Genomic DNA, 18,284 nt, shown 5'->3' with positions numbered 1-18,284 from the left:
GATAGATAGATAGATAGATAGATAGATAGATAGATAGATAGATAGACGTCACCGCCTTGGATGTAGTTTCTCTTAAAGTGACCAGTGGAAACTGTCTTTTCCACGGCAACCGTCAACTATTTGCACTAATTTGCAAAAGAAAAGCTGTGGAAGTGTAGTGTGCTCTTGGGGAATGTTATATTTGGTCTTTCTCTGTAATAGAAGACTCATTATTTAGCCTTTCAGTGACCAGGAAACCGAACAAACAGAGCGAGTGACCCTTTGTCAAGCCCCTCGTCCCGTCTCAGGATCACTGGCCCTCGGCTCTGTTCGGAGAGGCCATCGGCCCTCAAGTGCCCTTCATTCAATTTGGCCAATTTGATTTTGTCCACAACTGGAGACATTAAAAGAGGACACACTCTGGGTGGAATTAAGAGACATAATACAACAGCAGGACTGGGATCATGGACTGTTGCCAAAGAGGATCTAACTTCACGGACCTGACCGGATTTCGAAATTGAATTTGGTGATCCACGCGACCCACCTTTTCAACAACAAACCTTCCCACCTTTTCAGAACCAGGACTTTAATCTGGGTTTAAATGCATGAAGTTTGGTCATGTGCTCTTTAGTGCGTTTCCTCCTTTAGGCTCCTGTTTTGTAAAACTATGGATGTGCAAAGGTCAATTCTGAGTCCTGGGATTTTTGATTTGGTCAGGGATGTGGATTCCGTGGAGATGGCGCCAAATGAGACCGCGAATGGACGGTACCAGGACTTGACTTCCATCCATGCGCTCGACACTGCTCGATCAGAGGACTTTTACGCGCTGTCGTCGCCCGCCGCGTCTCCGGGGTTGACCGTGAACGGTTCCGGTAACGGCAAAGCCAAACGCAAGCGGGTGATCAGCACCGTGCAGCGCCGGGCCGCGAACATCCGCGAGCGCAAACGGATGTTCAGCCTGAACGAGGCGTTCGAGCGTCTGCGCGGGAAAGTTCCCACGTTCGCCTACGAGAAGAGACTGTCGCGCATCGAGACTCTGCGCCTGGCCATCATCTACATCGCCTTTATGACGGACATGCTCGAGAACAACTGAACTTATATTCAATATTTCAATTGCATTGTTTAGATGAACGTTTATCAAGGTACTTAAAGTTTATTATGGAAAAAAAATGAATATAATCGTTATTTCTCTGTTGTTGCTGGCCTACTTTGACCCGGTAATGATTGTCGGAGTTAATCATTTTAATCATTTCAAATCATATCTATCTATCTATCTATCTATCTATCTATCTATCTATCTATCTATCTATCTATCTATCTATCTATCTATCTATCTATCTATCTATCTATCTATCTATCTATCTATCTATCTATCTATCTATCTCTATCTAATTTGGCTTGTTGGGATGGTTTTACAGCTGAAAAGTTTTTAGTCCAAAACTTCTCTATGGAATTATTCATTATGATCTTATTTGACTCTTATAATCCTTTTGGATATTCTGTAATATATATATATAAGAACTATACTGGAATAATGTTTTGCTACTGGACAGTTATCCAATAAATCTCATCTGTATGAAAATACTCCCAAAATAACTGTTCATATCCAAAAGTGGCATTTTGACATATTGGTAATCTTATAGGCTTATACCTTTTGGAAACAAATATATATATATAACAAACATAATATATATATGATCCTTTAGGTCGGGATCCAAATAATTATCCATTTTAGATGGGAAGAATTATATATAACTTTCTGCATGTTTGTGCGATTTTTTATTCGGAATTTGGAGGATTCTCGAGTGTCTTTCAGGTATGAGGATTTGTTCCAGGATTGTTGACGAGTTTAATTGACAACTATTACATATTCACCAACAACAAGTGCGCCGCCTGGACCTTCCGTTCCCAAGATGACCATTTATGGACACTTTTAAATAACATTTCGATCGTTTATGTATACCGTAGTTACAATATAAATGACACATATGTGCCTGTCATCCTTCTGGTGAATCTTCAAGCCACATCACAGTTGTTGTGAGATGCGCATTTACGCACGATGAGACGCATGGATAAGTTTCGTCAGTGCGCCACCTTGCGGAATCTTCAACCCACTTAAAAGGGAGCGTCTACGTCTTTTAGTGGTTTAAACTGGAATGTATAGTGTTGCTGTGTTGTGTGACATTTACAGAACCGTGCCGCGTAAGACTTCGGTTTGTGTGGGTCTGTGCAGATAATGCAGGTCTCGGATCTGTGTGAAAGCAAAAGGCCAGCTCGGGGAGTGTGTTTGTGTTGGACTGAAGAGGCCACACAGTTTGCGCGTCGTCTGCGCTTTGGCGACCCGCTGCGAATGAAAACGCGGCAGAAGGAAACCTGACTCTGCAAAAACACCAACACAGACACGCATTTCAGAACATGCTCAAATAAACAAAGAGCTCCGCTTAGCCAAACCAGATTGGCTTTCTTTTCTTTTACAGTGGCTCGAGGTGGATTTCAGAATAATGGCAGTTCTTCAGAGCTGCCAGTGTGTAAATTGGCTGTGAATTATTTCAATACATTAAGAATGTAATGCATCGCTATACTGAACAAAGAAAATCCTCACTTTGAAACGTTTACACACTGAGAGCATTTGCCAGGTCACAAATCACAAAATCTGTCCAGTTTTATTGATTACAGAGGCATATTAATCATTGTAATGGATTTGGTAAAATAGCCAAAGATTCGGTGCGTAATGTAATAAATGTGAGATCATCTAATTTTGACATAATGACATTGTTAGTGTTTGTTTATTTGTATACAAAACGAACTGAATGCCAAATATTCTGTATTATATTGTATACAACATCTAAAACACTAAAAGGCTAATTATATGTTCATTTCAGCAGCTCATTTATTAAATCGCCAGCATATAATAGCCTAAATGTGTCAACGCATGTTTCAGTATTTTATCATAATTATAATTTTAGTGTTTGATGTGTTTAAGAAATGCATTCAATGCCAAATATTCTATTCTATTCAGACTAAAAGGCTAAATATATTCAGTTCAGCAGCTCATTTATCAAAATTAATCACCAGCCTATAATAAATTTGTCAACACATGTTTCAGTATTGAATGTTTCAGTATTTTCATATCATAAGTTCAATATTTTGACGGCATGATGGATGTTATGATTTCAATATGGTTGTCTGAAAATCCCCGAAATAGATTCTATTATATTTTAGATTTGAAATACAGAAACATCATCATCAATGTATGACAGAATATGTCATCGTCGGTGTGTAGCTATGTTGTGTTTAGTTTAAACGAAGCGCTGTGATTGGCTCGAGTTAAAGAACGGTTTCTTGTGTAACGGAATCTCGGCTCTCTCCCGCCTCTCCTCTCTTACGCAACGCCGCTTCTTGTCCAATCACAGGCCACCCCAAAAAGTTTGCGCCTTCCAGACTATAAGAGCCTCCAAAGTTGCCTTCAAGTTTGAGAAACACCTCCGTGACGCACGAGGAGACACCCTGACCCCATCCCGCTGGAGACGGAGAACCCCACCACGACATAGGCTACATCCGAGCTTTTCCTCTCACTGTGAAGGTGATGTTTGAGGAAGAGGTGATGCACGAGGAGTCCAGCTCCCCGGAGTCTCCAGTGGACAGTCTTGGCAACAGCGAGGAGGAGCTCGACCACAGGCGACAGCAGAAACGCAGCAGCGGCAGGAAGAGACGCCCGAGCCGGAAGAACGGAGAGGATTCCGACAGTCCCACTCCCGGGAAGAGAAGCAAGAAGCTCAGCAACAGCGGCGGCGACGACAGCCCGCAGTCTCTGGAGGACCTGCATACGCAGCGCGTCATGGCGAACGTGCGCGAGCGTCAGAGGACTCAGTCTCTGAACGAGGCGTTCGCGTCTCTGCGCAAAATCATCCCCACGTTACCCTCGGACAAACTCAGCAAGATACAGACTCTCAAACTGGCCGCCCGCTACATTGATTTCCTCTGTCAGGTTCTGCAGAGCGACGAGCTGGACTCCAAGATGTCCAGCTGCAGTTATGTGGCGCACGAGAGGCTCAGTTACGCGTTTTCCGTGTGGAGAATGGAGGGCGCGTGGTCCTTGTCAACATCACACTAGTGCACGGACGCGCGCGCTTCGGATGCTGCATGGTATGCACTTTTAAATTAAACACTTTTCGGATGAGTCAAAGTATTTGGACACACTTGTCTTAAAAAAAAAAAAACTTTTAGAGGTTTATAAATGTTTCACATTTGTTTTGCAGACAAATATAGTCATAGCCTATACATTTTAGTAGTTTTTGAGAAGGATTCATCATCAAAAGCATCCCAGGATGCACCTCGAGAAGTTCGCTGAGAAGATTTTAAGCTTTCACATGTTTTGGTCACTATCATTCACATGCGCGTCTGTGTTAGTTTGAATGGTTTTATTATCATTGTGCAATGTAGAAATGGGTGATAGACCTCGTAAAGTATGAGGAGATGTGTCTAAACCTTTGGCTGATCAACTATTCCTAAAAAGATTGTCATGCATTTTCAAAACACAGTTCTTTGAGGAGCATAAACAAACACCAATAATTATTTGGCAATATTTTCTCGTGCAACTGTATTCTGGTATTATTTACGGCCTATAAATACTAAGTTAAAGAATTAAATTCATGTTGTTATTATTAGATAAATGTTGCATGGATTTTTTTTAACACACTTTCATTTTTTTTTCTCCAGATTTTCCGCCATAAGCATGGAGTCAGAGCAGCGGAACTCACTGGAAGGAGCGACACGAAAACAATGGCGAAAATGAGGATTATAAAGGGAAACTTCTGGAGCATCATGACGTCGTTGCAAGCACTTACAGGAGTGAAGTACGACATGCGAGCAGGAATTACGGTCACATCTGGGGAATGTGGAAAACATGTGCTTCCGTCGAGCAACAGAGACTCAATGCACATTTGACGTGTCGTCATATTTATTTCTGAAAGAATCGGCTCATATCTGCGTCAACACTTTCTTTGACTGGTCCTAGAAAAGACATTTATTTATTTATTAATGATTGTCAATGCAGAGAGATCTGGTGTCTACATGCATTTTTTATTTTAAATACGATGTAAATATGTGTATATTTTCTGCAATAAAACATGGTTTGAGACGGACCTATTTTAGCATGTTGTTATTGCAGTTATGCAGAAGGGATTTCAAAAATACATAAAAAAGTAGTTTGTAAACGCAGAAACATCTGCAATAATCATTCGATGAGATTTTAAAAATAAAAAGTCTTGGATGTTATGTTGTTTAATAAAAAAAAAAGCATAGACATAGGCTATTTAGATATTTTGCAAGGAAAATATTTTACACTAGCCTATTTAACATTAAATCGAGAGGATTATTCAATGTTAGTTATATTATTATTATTATTCTGAGTGGATTTCGGCCAAAATGTCATTTTATTTAGGCTATTAATGATTTTAAACATTTGGACGAAATAAAAGAAACTCTTTTAATACACAAAAATTATATTTGCGTGTTATTTTCCACTACGGCAAATGACAACACATCAGGGAAGAATAACACAGTAAATAATAAATATTTCTGCAGTCATTAAGACATTTGTGTCATTTTGCGCGGGCATTTGAACCCAAAAGGAACCCAAAAATCCATGACAGGAGGTCTGGGAAAGCGTTCAGATGTTGTGGAGAATCATGTGAAGGTGTGTATCGCACCCAAACATCTATGGAATTCCCAGATGTCTATAAAGTGAAGGGTCGGGAAGGTCACGGAGAGGGTCAAAACAGCCAAACTCGAGCATTTTACAACCGATTCAGAGAGAAATATTATCAACCGATAAATCATCAATGAAGGAGTAACCAGGAATAATATTACTAATAATAGAAATAGGCCTACATTTAAATGAGGCAAACGAATAATATATGATAATTATTGTAAAGTATAAATGAGCGCCCGAATATTTTTTAGGCCTACAGAATATGAAGATGTTTTAGGAGACACGCGAGCAGGGTGTGATTGTTTCTCGATTTCCAGTCAGAAACGCGTTCAAATCCATTGGTTTTGGGAATTGGAGAGGCAGAAAGAGAGCGAGTGAAAGAGGGAGCTCAAGCACCTGAATCAAACTTATTTTTCCCAGATGTTGTTCATATTTTTCTTAACGTCACGTGAATAGTAGAGCAGATGTTGAGTTGCACAGACCCGCCTTCGGTCTGACACAAATATGCGTTGAGTTTCTTTAAAACAAGTCAGACTCGATGGGGCTAATGATGGAATGATAAACCTGATGTTTGTGGAAAGGTTTTGCGCGCGCACGCTTTGACATGGAAAAGTCGGGGATTTTTCTTTCTCTCGTTTGCTTTGGATTGTGTTGGGAGTTTAGCAGGGATTTCATCACTCGTTGAGGATATACTGCAGAATGCCTCTGGTAATTCATTTTCTAAAACTTGAACTGGATATTTTGCTTTTTTGGCATAGCTGGAGTGTGTTTCATGATCATGTCGGTGCTTTTTCGAATGAAAATAAAGGCAAAATGAATTATGAAATATGATAGAACGTTCCTGTTTTTATTATATGTTCAGAAAGAAAACTATCAAGCACTGCAGTTTAGGCTATATGCATGCACTCGGGCCTTCTGCATGAGCGTTTGAAATATGAAGTGTAAAAGCGGGAGTATAGCCTAAAACTCGTCCAGTTAATCGATTTGACGAATGTTGATGTAAAAGCATCTGACCTGTCCTGCAGGGCAGTAAAGATTCGCCGAGCTGAATCGATTCACCATCTTCAAATGAGCATGTCCGCGTTGGGTTGAACTTGAGAAACTCTCACCTCTGTGGATTTGACCGCATGAAATTCCTGGTCCATGTGAATTACAGTGCACGCGCATACGCACACGCACGCGCACTCGTGTGATCTCTCCGAGTGTTTGAACTGATGACTTTAACATCATGATTTAAAACTCAAAGGCCAGAAGACATTAATGCACTGCTCATCTGATCTCAGTTCAAAGTAGAGACAAAATTGAAATAGGTGTGTAAAAAGAAATCGCAGATTGTTAGATAGCATCTGGGTAAATAAGAGCTTGAGTATACAGCTATTTTTTTTTTAAAGTATAAAGGTGCTTGACTTCATTCAACAGAAATATTTTTATTTTTGTATTATAAGTTTTGGTAGGCTAAACATCACTAATAAATAGCTATTAAACAGCACAATTTTCAGTGAAACAGAAAACGTAATTCTTTACTGTTTATTTTGTCATGCTTGATGTTGGTAAGTGCGGTAAGGTGACTTTTACACGAACATTACTAAATATCTTACATACATTTTTCTATTTCATATATTTATATATAAAATTTAATATAAAACAGGTGTTTTTTAAAAAAAAAAAAAGAAAGAAAGAAAAAAAGAAACAAGGTCAGGTGCCGCTTGTTCATGGTGATGTTTTTAATGTTGAAATGAACACAGTGTATGTATAAATATCAATATTAAAGGCCTGTTCACATCAATAAAGATAATGATAATTACATTAGCTTCACACTAGCAAACGATATTTCTGTTTATTTTAGGCGCGCGCTGCAGTTTTGTCTTCTGCCGCTTTAAATGCTCGAGCTCTTTAATGATGGATTCTGATTGGCTGTCAATATTTTTATCGTTCATCAGCTGGAAAAAAAATCGTTCTAAAAAATAATTCCTACAATGTAATTTCTCTGTGCTGTTATCATGGTGTGTAGACTATTCTTTTACATTTATAATTTTTAGAACTATATATTTAAGAATACTATTTAAATACTATTAGAATACTATTACTATTTAAGAATAGAATAGTTCACACCACAACTAAACGATATCGGAATCACTTTCAGGACGATTTTATCCAGCTGATGAACTACAAAAACAATGACATTGAGCCAATCAGATTCCATCCTGCTGTAAAGGTTGGGCATTTAAAGTTTTTTTAATCATTATTAGGCCTATTTATTATCAAGTTCAGCATTTAAAGTGACCGACAAGCTCGCGCTTAGAAAAAAAAAACCCAGAATGATATCATCCGCTGGTGTATTATGTTTATCGTTATAGTGTAAATGGGCCTTTAACCCTTTTACAGTAGTGGCGTTTAGCATCTGTAGGCCTATACATGTGCATATGGGCCCCTAATTTCATCTTAATAATATTAAATGTCTCTTAGATCCCAAACATAAGCACAATAAAATCAGATTCAGCATACAAACGGGTTTAAAACTCTTGATTATCAGCAAAACGCATGAAGAACCTTTTGATTCAGCGGTGAGGTCAAAGGTCGACTGTAGATAGCCTACTCTTGCCTGTTGTGACTTTTGCTGAGGTGAGGTCGTTCACGACATGTTGCTTTCATTTCGTGTCTTTGGAAACTCCTAGCACACAACGATACCTCAAACGGCTCAGCTCAACAAAGCATGTCCGTCCTGGAAGACTAGATTAATATATGATTTGATTTGAGCGAAGGCCTTTTCATCTCTGATTTACTGGGTTCTGGGTTGTAAGCGGAACCACATGGATTCAACTCTTTCAAGCCACGCAGCTTCGATCCTATATAGGAGATTCCAGTCATATTTAAATTATTATGAGCAGCCAGATCGTGTGTGCCTGTTTTAATTGTGTCCAGAGATTCATCGCATTACATTTCGCTCATATTCAAGGGAAAAGGAGCTGCAGATAATTCATCCCTATATCAGGTTGTGCTTGGAATGGCATACTATTATACTCATATTGTATTGCAATATGCAGCTGTACACACTTGATGAACCACAACTTCCCTTAAAGGGATAGTTCACTTTGAAATAGATTTTTGATATGTTTTATCTTACCTCAAGGGCATCCAAGATGTAGGTGTCTTTGTTTCCGTAGTATTTTCAATTTTGATATTTTTAGGTCAAACCGTTCTTGTCTGTCAGTCATATAATGGAGGTCTATGGTCACCACCTCAAAGAGCATGCACAGAGAAGTCCAAATTAAACATGATTTAATGACTCGTAAATGTAAGTACACATTGATGGCCTAAGACACGAAACGAGCGGTTTGTGTGAGAAATCGAACAGTATTTATATAGTTTTTACCTCTTGTTCAAGTGATCTGAGGGCGCGGGCGCTTCAGTCTGCATTAGCGCCGGAAAGCGAACTCTTGCGCGGTTGCAAAAAAAAATCAACGTTGTCTGTTGACGTATTGAAATCGTCTTCCATTGCAATTTCCTGTATATCTAAATATGTTTAGATCTTCACAGTGAAGGGTAACATTTCTGAAATCTCTGTGTAAACAATGAGTGACGTACACGCGCGGGAGCTTCCGGGGCTTTCCGGCGGTTGTGCAGAAAAATGATATAAATACTGTTCGTTTTCTCACACAAACCGCTTGTTTCGTGTCTTAGGCCATCAATGTGTACTTACATTTACGAGTCATTAAATCATGTTTAATTTGGACTTCTCTGTGCATGCTCTTTGAGGTGGTGACCATAGACCTCCATTATATGACTGACAGACAAGAACGGTTTGACCTAAAAATATCAAAATTGAAACTACTGTGGAAACAAAGACACCTACATCTTGGATGCCCTTGAGGTAAGCTAAAACATACCAAAAATTTATTTCAAAGTGAACTAAAAATGTGCTAAAAACTCACATTACCATATTTCAGAGGCATAATATATATATATATTATGCCTCTGAAATATATAATATATATATATATATATATATATTATGCCTCTGAAATATGGTAATGTATATATATATGTATAAAATATATATATATATATATATATATATATATATATATATATATATATATATATATATTTTCCCTCTGATGTTTAAATGCGCTCTGATCGTCGGTTTTGCTGCCTCAATAAGAAACCTTAAAAATGCACAAACGTAACCGAGACATTTTATTGGTGTTAAAAGTCATCCCACACAATAACAAGAATGCAAGATATTTTCAGAAATCAAGAGGCCTTGAGCAATTTGTGAAAGTGCTGGTTGCACAAGGTTTTATGGCATATTTGATTCAGTTTTTCCCACGTCCATCTCTTAGTGTGGTATAATCTATTAAAAACAAAACAGAAAGTTGTTGGTTTCTTTACACTTCGACCAAAATAAGCTGCAAATTGAACCCAGCTTTATGTTGCGTGTTGCGCTACTTGTGTTTGGTAACCCAAAATGTTGTAGGTTTAAACCCCCAAAAGTAGATTTTACTCCAGCAGGAGATTGTCTGTGTGGTCAAATGTTCTGTAACTCTCTTTGAATGTGTCTAATCTTTCTTATAAAGCCCCACAAAATACAAGATTGCTTCACCCCAGGCATTACGCCAATACCAGACTTTAAGTGGCCGGTCATGACCGTGTGTGTTTGGCAATAGTGTGGTTGTTGTGTGTATATGTACCACCCAGGCTGCTGAATTGGCATCACTGTGCCACCCTACATGTGGCACACAATAAGGTTTACAGACCGCCAGCTCACATCTACCTGCCCATCAGTGTGGTTTTATGAGAATAAACAGACAATCAGTGCACACAAAGACATCACAAACCTTCATGCAAAATAAAAGGCCTTTTGTCTGATGTTTGTTGATGTTTGCCAGTTGCCCCCTAAAATACGTTTGAGCCTGGCTGAAGGGGGTAAACAGTTTTAACTCAACCTTAAATCATCCTGTTACTGGCCAAAAGATTTCAGTGACGGGGAGATTTTATATGAGGATGTTTTTTTTCGATTATAGGCACTTTGGGAAATTAAAAAAGTAATAAAATATGATTGACTTATCGTATTATTATACAAATAATGCACATCCTAGGTGTAAATTTTAACATTTGTGGAATAAAATGGTCCACTCATTTGTCTTGATAACGTTATTGACAGATTGATAAGGTTTCTATGTGCCCTAAATAGGCACAATAGAGTGCCGAAGTGATGACGTCACTTTGTAGGACAACTCGGAAGTTAGTGGCGCATGGGTTCCCTCGATCAAAAAGCTAAGCATTTTCCCCATAGACTTTTGGAAAATCGCAAAAAATAAGATCTGTGTTTAACAAAGAGTTGTGACCCTTACACGTTTTGTCTACAAGCAGACACAATAAAGTTAAAAAAAAAAAAAACACAAGCAGGTTATAACTGTGTATTTTATGTCATAGATCAAAACGTGAAAATATTTAGAGTTCACCACAGACCTTATTTCAGGCGATTTAGCGAAAACCCATTAAAAAAACCATAGATTTTAGAGCGAGGGAACCAGGAGTGCTAAAATGCTAACTCACTTCCGCGTTTGGCCTACAGAGTGACGTTGTAACTTTGGCACTTTGCATAATTTGACAGCTTGAGAAAATGGAAATGCTAAAATTATTTGTAAGTATTTTCTTCACACATCACATTTCATATTTCACCTGAAGTAATTTAATCACTCAGTAAATATTTAAATATATTTTTAAAACACATTTGCCTCTAAATCGACATGGACGTCATTGCACCATAAGCCCCGCCCACTTGCGTTCAGTCGCTTTACGGCTCGTCTACACCAGACGCGAGCGTCGTGTCAAAAGCATATAAAACTCATTCAAACCTACTTCTACACTGGATATACTTATACAGATGTGTTCAGTTCCTGACCTACGCCACATGCTTGAGCCTGCGGTCTAACATCTGGACTAATGGATAGTCCTATCTGCTGTTTACACTTTAAAAGAACTCCAGTCAGGAACAGGATGGTATTTAAAATGGCGTCCTGAATCGCGTCAGAGGATTATATATTTGTTCGGAGCATTTGACTGCACACTGTTTTAATCGATAAACAACATAATGGAGAGTTTACAAAGAAACTTTTGTTGAAAGATGAAGCAACCGTATTGGATCTGACAACAGCTAGGCCTTCATTGCAAACTGTAAGTAAACAATTTTATTATTATGCTTTTTATATGTTTTCCAATGGCAATATCCAATCATAACAGTGACCATTTACTGACAAGCCTTAAAGGGACAGTTCTTAATATACTATGGAAGTCAATGGGATTCATCAACTGTTACCAAAGCTTAAAAACGGGTAATTTCCGACAGAGGTCAAGACGAGGTTGAAAACACTAATTTATACAAATACGTTTTATTCTTAACATTAACTTAACATTATGAGTAAACCTCAAGGAAAATCTTTTTTTTTTTTTCAAGTCATGAGCCTAGAACATCATACCTTTAAAAATCTAATAATTCATATTTTGATGAATTTTTAAAGATTGAAAGTTGGGGATAATCTGGGCTAAACAAAATATTTTAATTTAAAGACATTTGAAAAGTAGCACAAATAATAAAAAAAAATACAGCACTAGAATGAATTGATAAAACAAATATAGCCTACTGTACTCTCAAAAGAAAAAAAAATATTAAAAGCTAACGTTATATACTAGTCAAAAGGTATACTTAGGGGTACCTTTTAAAAGGGTACCTCCCCAGTGACAGCTGTACTTTCTTTCCTGAGTGTACCTTGACTGTATCAATGCAATGTAATTCACTTTTGATAAAAGTGTCTGCTAAATAAGAAATGTTTAATGTGACCTTAATATAACAAAAAGATAAAGGTGAAATCAGATAGTTTTAATAAAAATCAACCACTGGAACAAAAAGTGCCTGTAGTTGAATTAACACCCCCATATCATGACGGAAATGAAGAATGATGTTGTGGAGGAGCAAGAGAATATAAAGGACTGAGTCACTCGCTGACCTGTTTCACTAAGATGTATGAAGCCAACTCCCCTCTGACTTCCTCTGTTTCTCCTCTGGATGAGATCCTGCTTGGAACAGAACGTTATGAGCATGCATTTGCCCTGCTTTATTCCCCTGAATAGCTGGAATGCACACAAGGTCAAATCTATCCACTGGAAACTTTTAAAAGTGAAATATTTTAATTAGACTGGTCCCTGAAACTGGCCCTCTGCGTGTTCACGCCACTCGCCAGGAAAATCTGATGGGCTGGATCAAACACACACTTTTTGTTCTTGGTTGACAAACACAGCACATTGTTCTCGAGGTCCACGGTTTGGTTTTGTGTTCACAGCACAAATTAACATAATTGTGGTATGATCTGGATGTTTAACATGCCAGATTTGTGCAGTGTGGGACATCTGGGGATTGATCCAAAGCTATTAGAAAAGTGTGAGTTTGTTGGAGCGATGGTCATGGGTGATAGAGTTTGAATGTTCACATTTCTCAATCCCAATTTCCCTAATCTAATCAATAAAAAGTGACAAAAATCAAATTTCCTTGCTGAAAAGACCAGCCTAAGGGGGTTTGCTGGTTTAAGTTAAATCAAGACGTTCACAAAATATAATCTGAGGTAAACGTTTCTATGCAAATAATAAAGCATGAATAGTTGAAGGTTGTCAGAGACTGCGGTTTGGTCTTAAAGGGATAGTTCACTTTGAAATAAATTTGTGGTATGTTTTATCTTACCTCAAGGGCATCCAAGATGTAAGTGTCTTTGTTTCTGCAGTAGTTTCAATTTTGATATTTTTAGGTCAAACCGTTCTTGTCTGTCAGTCATATAATGGAGGTCTATGGTCACCACCTCAAAGAGCATGCACAGAGAAGTCCAAATTAAACATGATTTAATGACTCATAATGTAAGTACACATTGATGGCCTAAGACACGAAACGAGCGGTTTGTGTGAGAAATCGAACAGCCTTTATATCGTTTTTACCTCTTGTAATCAGAGCCACAAAGCGTCCGCGCCCTGGTTACAAGAGGTAAAAACGATATAAATGCTGTTCGATTTCTCACACAAACCGCTCGTTTCGTGTCTTAGGCCATCAGTGTGTACTTACATTTACAAATCATTAAATCATGTTTAATTTGGACCTCTCTGTGCATGCTCTTTGAGGTGGTGACCATAGACCTCCATTATATGACTGACAGACAAGAACGGTTTGACCTTAAAAAAATCAAAATTGAAAATACTGCAGAAACAAAGACACCTACATCTTGGATGCCCTTGAGGTAAGATAAAACATGCCAAAAATTAATTTCAAAGTGAACTATCCCTTTAATCGGCTCTTCAACTTGTTACATCAAATGCACTGGTAACACTTCATTTTACAGTGTCTTAGTTACAACCCTAACCCAATAGTAAATACATGTTAATTAATATTACTCAATGACACCTCAAAATAAAGCGTAACCATGCACTTTAGTCCTGTGCATGTGTGTCAAACTAAAGCAGTGGAGTCGTCAGGGGAGGTTAACGTTTCAGAGATCTGCTTAATGCATCTTTGTCAGGCTTTCCTGGAGGGGATCTGTGGGGGGTAAATGCAGACCTCCATCCCCCTGGGGGGTAATTAGCCTTCAGTGACACCTCCAAACATTCTCCTGCCCCCCTCCAGGCCAAAGCTTCAGGCCTTCATTAAGCCTCGTTGACTGCTGTCACCCTGACACAAATGCTAAACAGATACACAAGTGTATAAAGTTCATCATGACTGCATGATGCTTGCTTCTTTTCAACGTGTCAGCTTAGGGTTTCTGTGGGCACATGCGTTATGTCAAGGCTTTTTCCATGATCACGTACAGTTTTGAAGGCTTCTCCGTGATGCGCCCTTAGAAGGGAGCTGCTGATGTAGACGGTAGACAGCGAGGAAGCTCACTGCTGAGTCACGGCGGCGTTTTAACTGTTGAACTCGCTGTAAAACTCTTTCACATCCTGTCTGAGCACTTTAGAGGAAACAAGAAAATTGCTCGGTGCTTTTAAAAATCGTTAAGAAAAATCTTTCCGAATGAGTGAGCTTGTTTTTTTTTTCTTTTCTTTTTTTTGCTTCCTTTAAGAAAATGTTGTGCACACATGCATGTCATCGCTAAAGAATGGCAACGTGATTCGCGAAATGTCAAAACCATCAGAGTTGCATGCAATCCACCCACCAGCAACTATTAAACTCCACACGTTGCATTCAAAGACATTCATTTTAGTTTTCATGCGCATTCCTGAGAAGAGGCCGTTCAACTTTTAATAACCCTCATTCATGATCCAGATTCATTTGCAAACTTTGTCACTCCGATCCGATTCGCTTTGCGTCTCTGCTTGATTGCTCTTCTCAAATGAAAGTTGACAGTTCATTGAGAACGCTTCACATTAGTCTGATTCATAAACGAATAATTCTTTGGATTTAGATCTTTTCAATTAATCGATTGAACCAGAAATTTCCCCAAATTATCCAATCCTGTATTTGTAGAAAGCATTAAGACAAGTGATCTCTACCAATTACGTAGGCTCACAATGCTATTGGGAAATGCAGTCTTGAACAATTTGAAGAACGGGATCCATGTTCGGACATTGATTGTATGTACACAAAAAACATATTTCAAAATATATTTATGTGTGTGTTCCTCAGAAGAAAGTCATACCGGTTTGAACATTTTTCTGAACAAATTAACGTTAATTTTTGGGTGAATGATCCTTTTTAGAAAGCCAGAAGTGTGCTTATCGCCATATGTCCATGTAGGAATAATGCTCTTTTTATATAATAATATAATTGCTATATTCATCATATTAAATTTGATTTCATTAGCTATGTTACGCGCACTCTATTTTGTCAATCTGAATGAATCCCATCTGATTTCAGATTCTGAATTTTCTGTTTACGTGAACCCTAAACTTTGCTGCATTCAGAACTAGGATTGTGACGAGATCTCGCGATATTAAAAAACCGTGACGATATTTTATCGTTGAGGTGAAAAACTTTAAGTTTGTGGCATTATATTGTTATTTTAATGCATACACTCAGATAAAAAGGTACAAAAGCTGTCACTGGGGCTGTACCGTTTCAAATGATACACTTTTGTACCTAAAGGTTTCATATTGGTACCTTACTGGTGCATATTAGCACCTAAAATGTACATCTTGGCACCTAAAATGTACATATGAACACCTGAAATGTACATATTAACACCTGAAATGTACATATTAGCACCTAAAATGTACATATGAACACCTGAAATGTACATGCATATTAGCACCTGAATGTACATATTAGCACCTGAAATGTACATATTAGCACTTGAAATGTACATATTAGCACCTAAATGTACATATTAACACTTGAAATGTACATATTAGCAACTAAAATGTACATATTAACTCCTAAAATGTAAATATTAACACCTGAAATGTACATATTAGCACCTAAATGGACATATTAGCACCTAAAATGTACATCTTAGCACCTAAAATGGACATATTAGCAACTAAAATGTACATCTTAGCACCTAAAATGTACATATCAGCACCTGAAATGTACATATTAGCACCTAAAATGGACATATTAGCAACTAAAATGTACATATTAACACCTAAAATGGACAAAAGTTTACCTTTTGAAAAGGTACAGCCCCAGTGACAGCTTTTGTTCCTTTTTTTCTGAGAGTGTATGATAATTCATACTAATGAGTCTGACATTCATTAATTAAAACATTCAAATATCATTCCCATCTTTTTTTAAAAAACAAAGCATGAGAACATTTGGGATAAATAGGCCGATTCAGTCGTAATTTTGTTCATTCTATGATCTAAAACCAAGTTTACGTTTGAGGTTTCTGGAGGTCAGGAGCAGGTATCTCCCGCTGCTTTGCATGCACCATTACTTACAGAGAAAGAGAAAAGTATAGAGCGAAAACAGAAAACAGATGGTCCTTCGCCCCATGCAGTCTGAACCAACAACAGCTTCATCACCCCTGCGTTTCTGCCCCCCTGCAGGGGTGAAAGAGCCCCGGCTCGCACCCTCAGACCCCTCCAAACTATACGGAAGTGTGAAGCTCAAGTTAAAAGTTGTGGACAGATAAGAGGTTTTAAAAGGTTTTCATGTCTCAGTGGGGCGTTGTAAATCCTTCCTTATTAGGTCTCCGTTCCTCCCTCTTCCCAGGGAACCATTTGCGTGTTAAATTAGTTTTAGTAGTGTTTGCTAAGTCAAACATTGCTCATACTTAGAGTTAAGATCTCAAACCCCTAATCCTGAGAATTAAACTTTGTGCCATTTGTGCTACAGACATGAATGATACCTCTTTTGACTAAACAACCACCTAGCAACCATGCAGCCCACCATACACTCTTAGTAGAAATGGTTCTATTTAGAACCAGAAATGGTTCCATCCCCCGCTTCATATATGGAACTCCGAAATGGTTCTATATAGAACCATTTTTTTGGGTAAAAGGTTCTATTGGCCACGTATGGAACCCCAGGGTTCTATATAGAACCCAGAGGAACCCTTTTTTAAGAGTGTATAGAACCTTTTAGGGGTTCCAAATACGTAGCGTTGCTAGAACCTTTTTTTCTAAGAGTGTAGCAACGTGTAAACAACTATGAAAACCTCTAGCTGATGTTGCTTGGGCATCTGTAAGATTTGTTACATTAAACCTCGTCTTCATTAAAACCTGTAATTATGTCCTGTTTGGGCATATTTAAGCGAAATCCAAACCATAATTAATGAAAGACATTTTTTCCGCTTTCCTCTCTCTACTGTTCTGCCAGCGCTGCCTTATTCCTTTATGAACAGTAAAATGCAGATGAGGGAAAACCCAAGCTTTCAGTTGCATTAACAGTTATTGAAATAGTCACTGCATCAAAATATTCTTACTGTGTACATCTCTATTCAATGCAAAGGCTGTAAACTAAAAAAAAAAATATCTTGCAATGTCCTCAATGACATATTTAGATTCATGAACTGAACTTGTGAAAATTAATCAATCAAAAAACACTAATTTACTCACAAAAACAGCAGCACGAATATAATCACTAAAGGTGAAGTTTTCAAGGCAAACATGGCACTTTACACAACATACTTTTCAAAGTAGTTTTACAGAAATTCATGTTGTTAATGTTTATAATATCTTAAAGGGATAGTTCACTTTGAAATTAATTTTTGGTATGTTTTATCTTACCTCAAGGGCATCCAAGATGTAGGTGTCTTTGTTTCCACAGTAGTTTCAATTTTGATATGCTTAGGTCAAACCGTTGTCTGTCAGTCATATAATGGAGGTCTATGGTCACCACCTCAAAGAGCATGCACAGAGAAGTCCAAATTAAACATGATTTAATGACTCATAATGTAAGTACACACTGATGGCCTAAGACACGAAACGAGCGGTTTGTGTGAGAAAACGAACAGTATTTATATCGTTTTTACCTCTTGTAACCACAGCCACGTCCAAGTGATCTGAGGGCGCGGGCGCTTTGTGGCAACAAGAGGTAAAAACGATATAAATACTGTTCGTTTTCTCACACAAACCGCTCGTTTCGTGTCTTAGGCCGTCAATGTGTACTTAC

At 38.1% G+C, this 18,284-nt stretch overlaps 2 protein-coding genes across 2 annotated transcripts in view; both read left to right on the top strand.

Moving 5' to 3' along the window:
* Window positions 1-1,120, top strand: part of ferd3l (Fer3 like bHLH transcription factor) — a 1,184-nt gene extending 64 nt beyond the window's left edge. Inside the window, exon 1 of the mRNA XM_089122979.1 lies at window positions 1-1,120. This exon is cut by the window's left edge and continues 64 nt beyond it. Coding sequence (XP_088979105.1) covers window positions 647-1,072 — 426 coding nt within the window. The 5' untranslated portion in view covers window positions 1-646 and the 3' untranslated portion in view covers window positions 1,073-1,120.
* A 2,334-nt stretch (window positions 1,121-3,454) lies between these two features.
* On the top strand, window positions 3,455-5,123 carry twist1a (twist family bHLH transcription factor 1a). The gene is made up of 2 exons (XM_039678491.2): window positions 3,455-4,125; window positions 4,699-5,123. The coding sequence occupies exon 1, from the start codon at window positions 3,566-3,568 to the stop codon at window positions 4,091-4,093; it is 528 nt and encodes a 175-aa protein (XP_039534425.1). The 5' UTR covers window positions 3,455-3,565; the 3' UTR covers window positions 4,094-4,125; window positions 4,699-5,123.
* The last annotated feature ends 13,161 nt before the right edge of the window (window positions 5,124-18,284 follow it).

The sequence above is a fragment of the Pimephales promelas genome, chromosome 18 (assembly GCF_988280905.1).
Source record: "Pimephales promelas chromosome 18, fPimPro1.hap1.1, whole genome shotgun sequence".
Classification (NCBI taxonomy): domain Eukaryota; kingdom Metazoa; phylum Chordata; class Actinopteri; order Cypriniformes; family Leuciscidae; genus Pimephales; species Pimephales promelas.
The sequence above is the reverse complement of the archived record's forward strand: the minus strand, read 5'-3'. Positions and strand labels throughout refer to the sequence as shown.

Excerpts from the sequence above, each read along its gene's own strand:
- twist1a (XM_039678491.2), top strand. The coding sequence starts at position 3,566 with ATGTTTGAGGAAGAGGTGATGCACGAGGAGTCCAGCTCCCCGGAGTCT.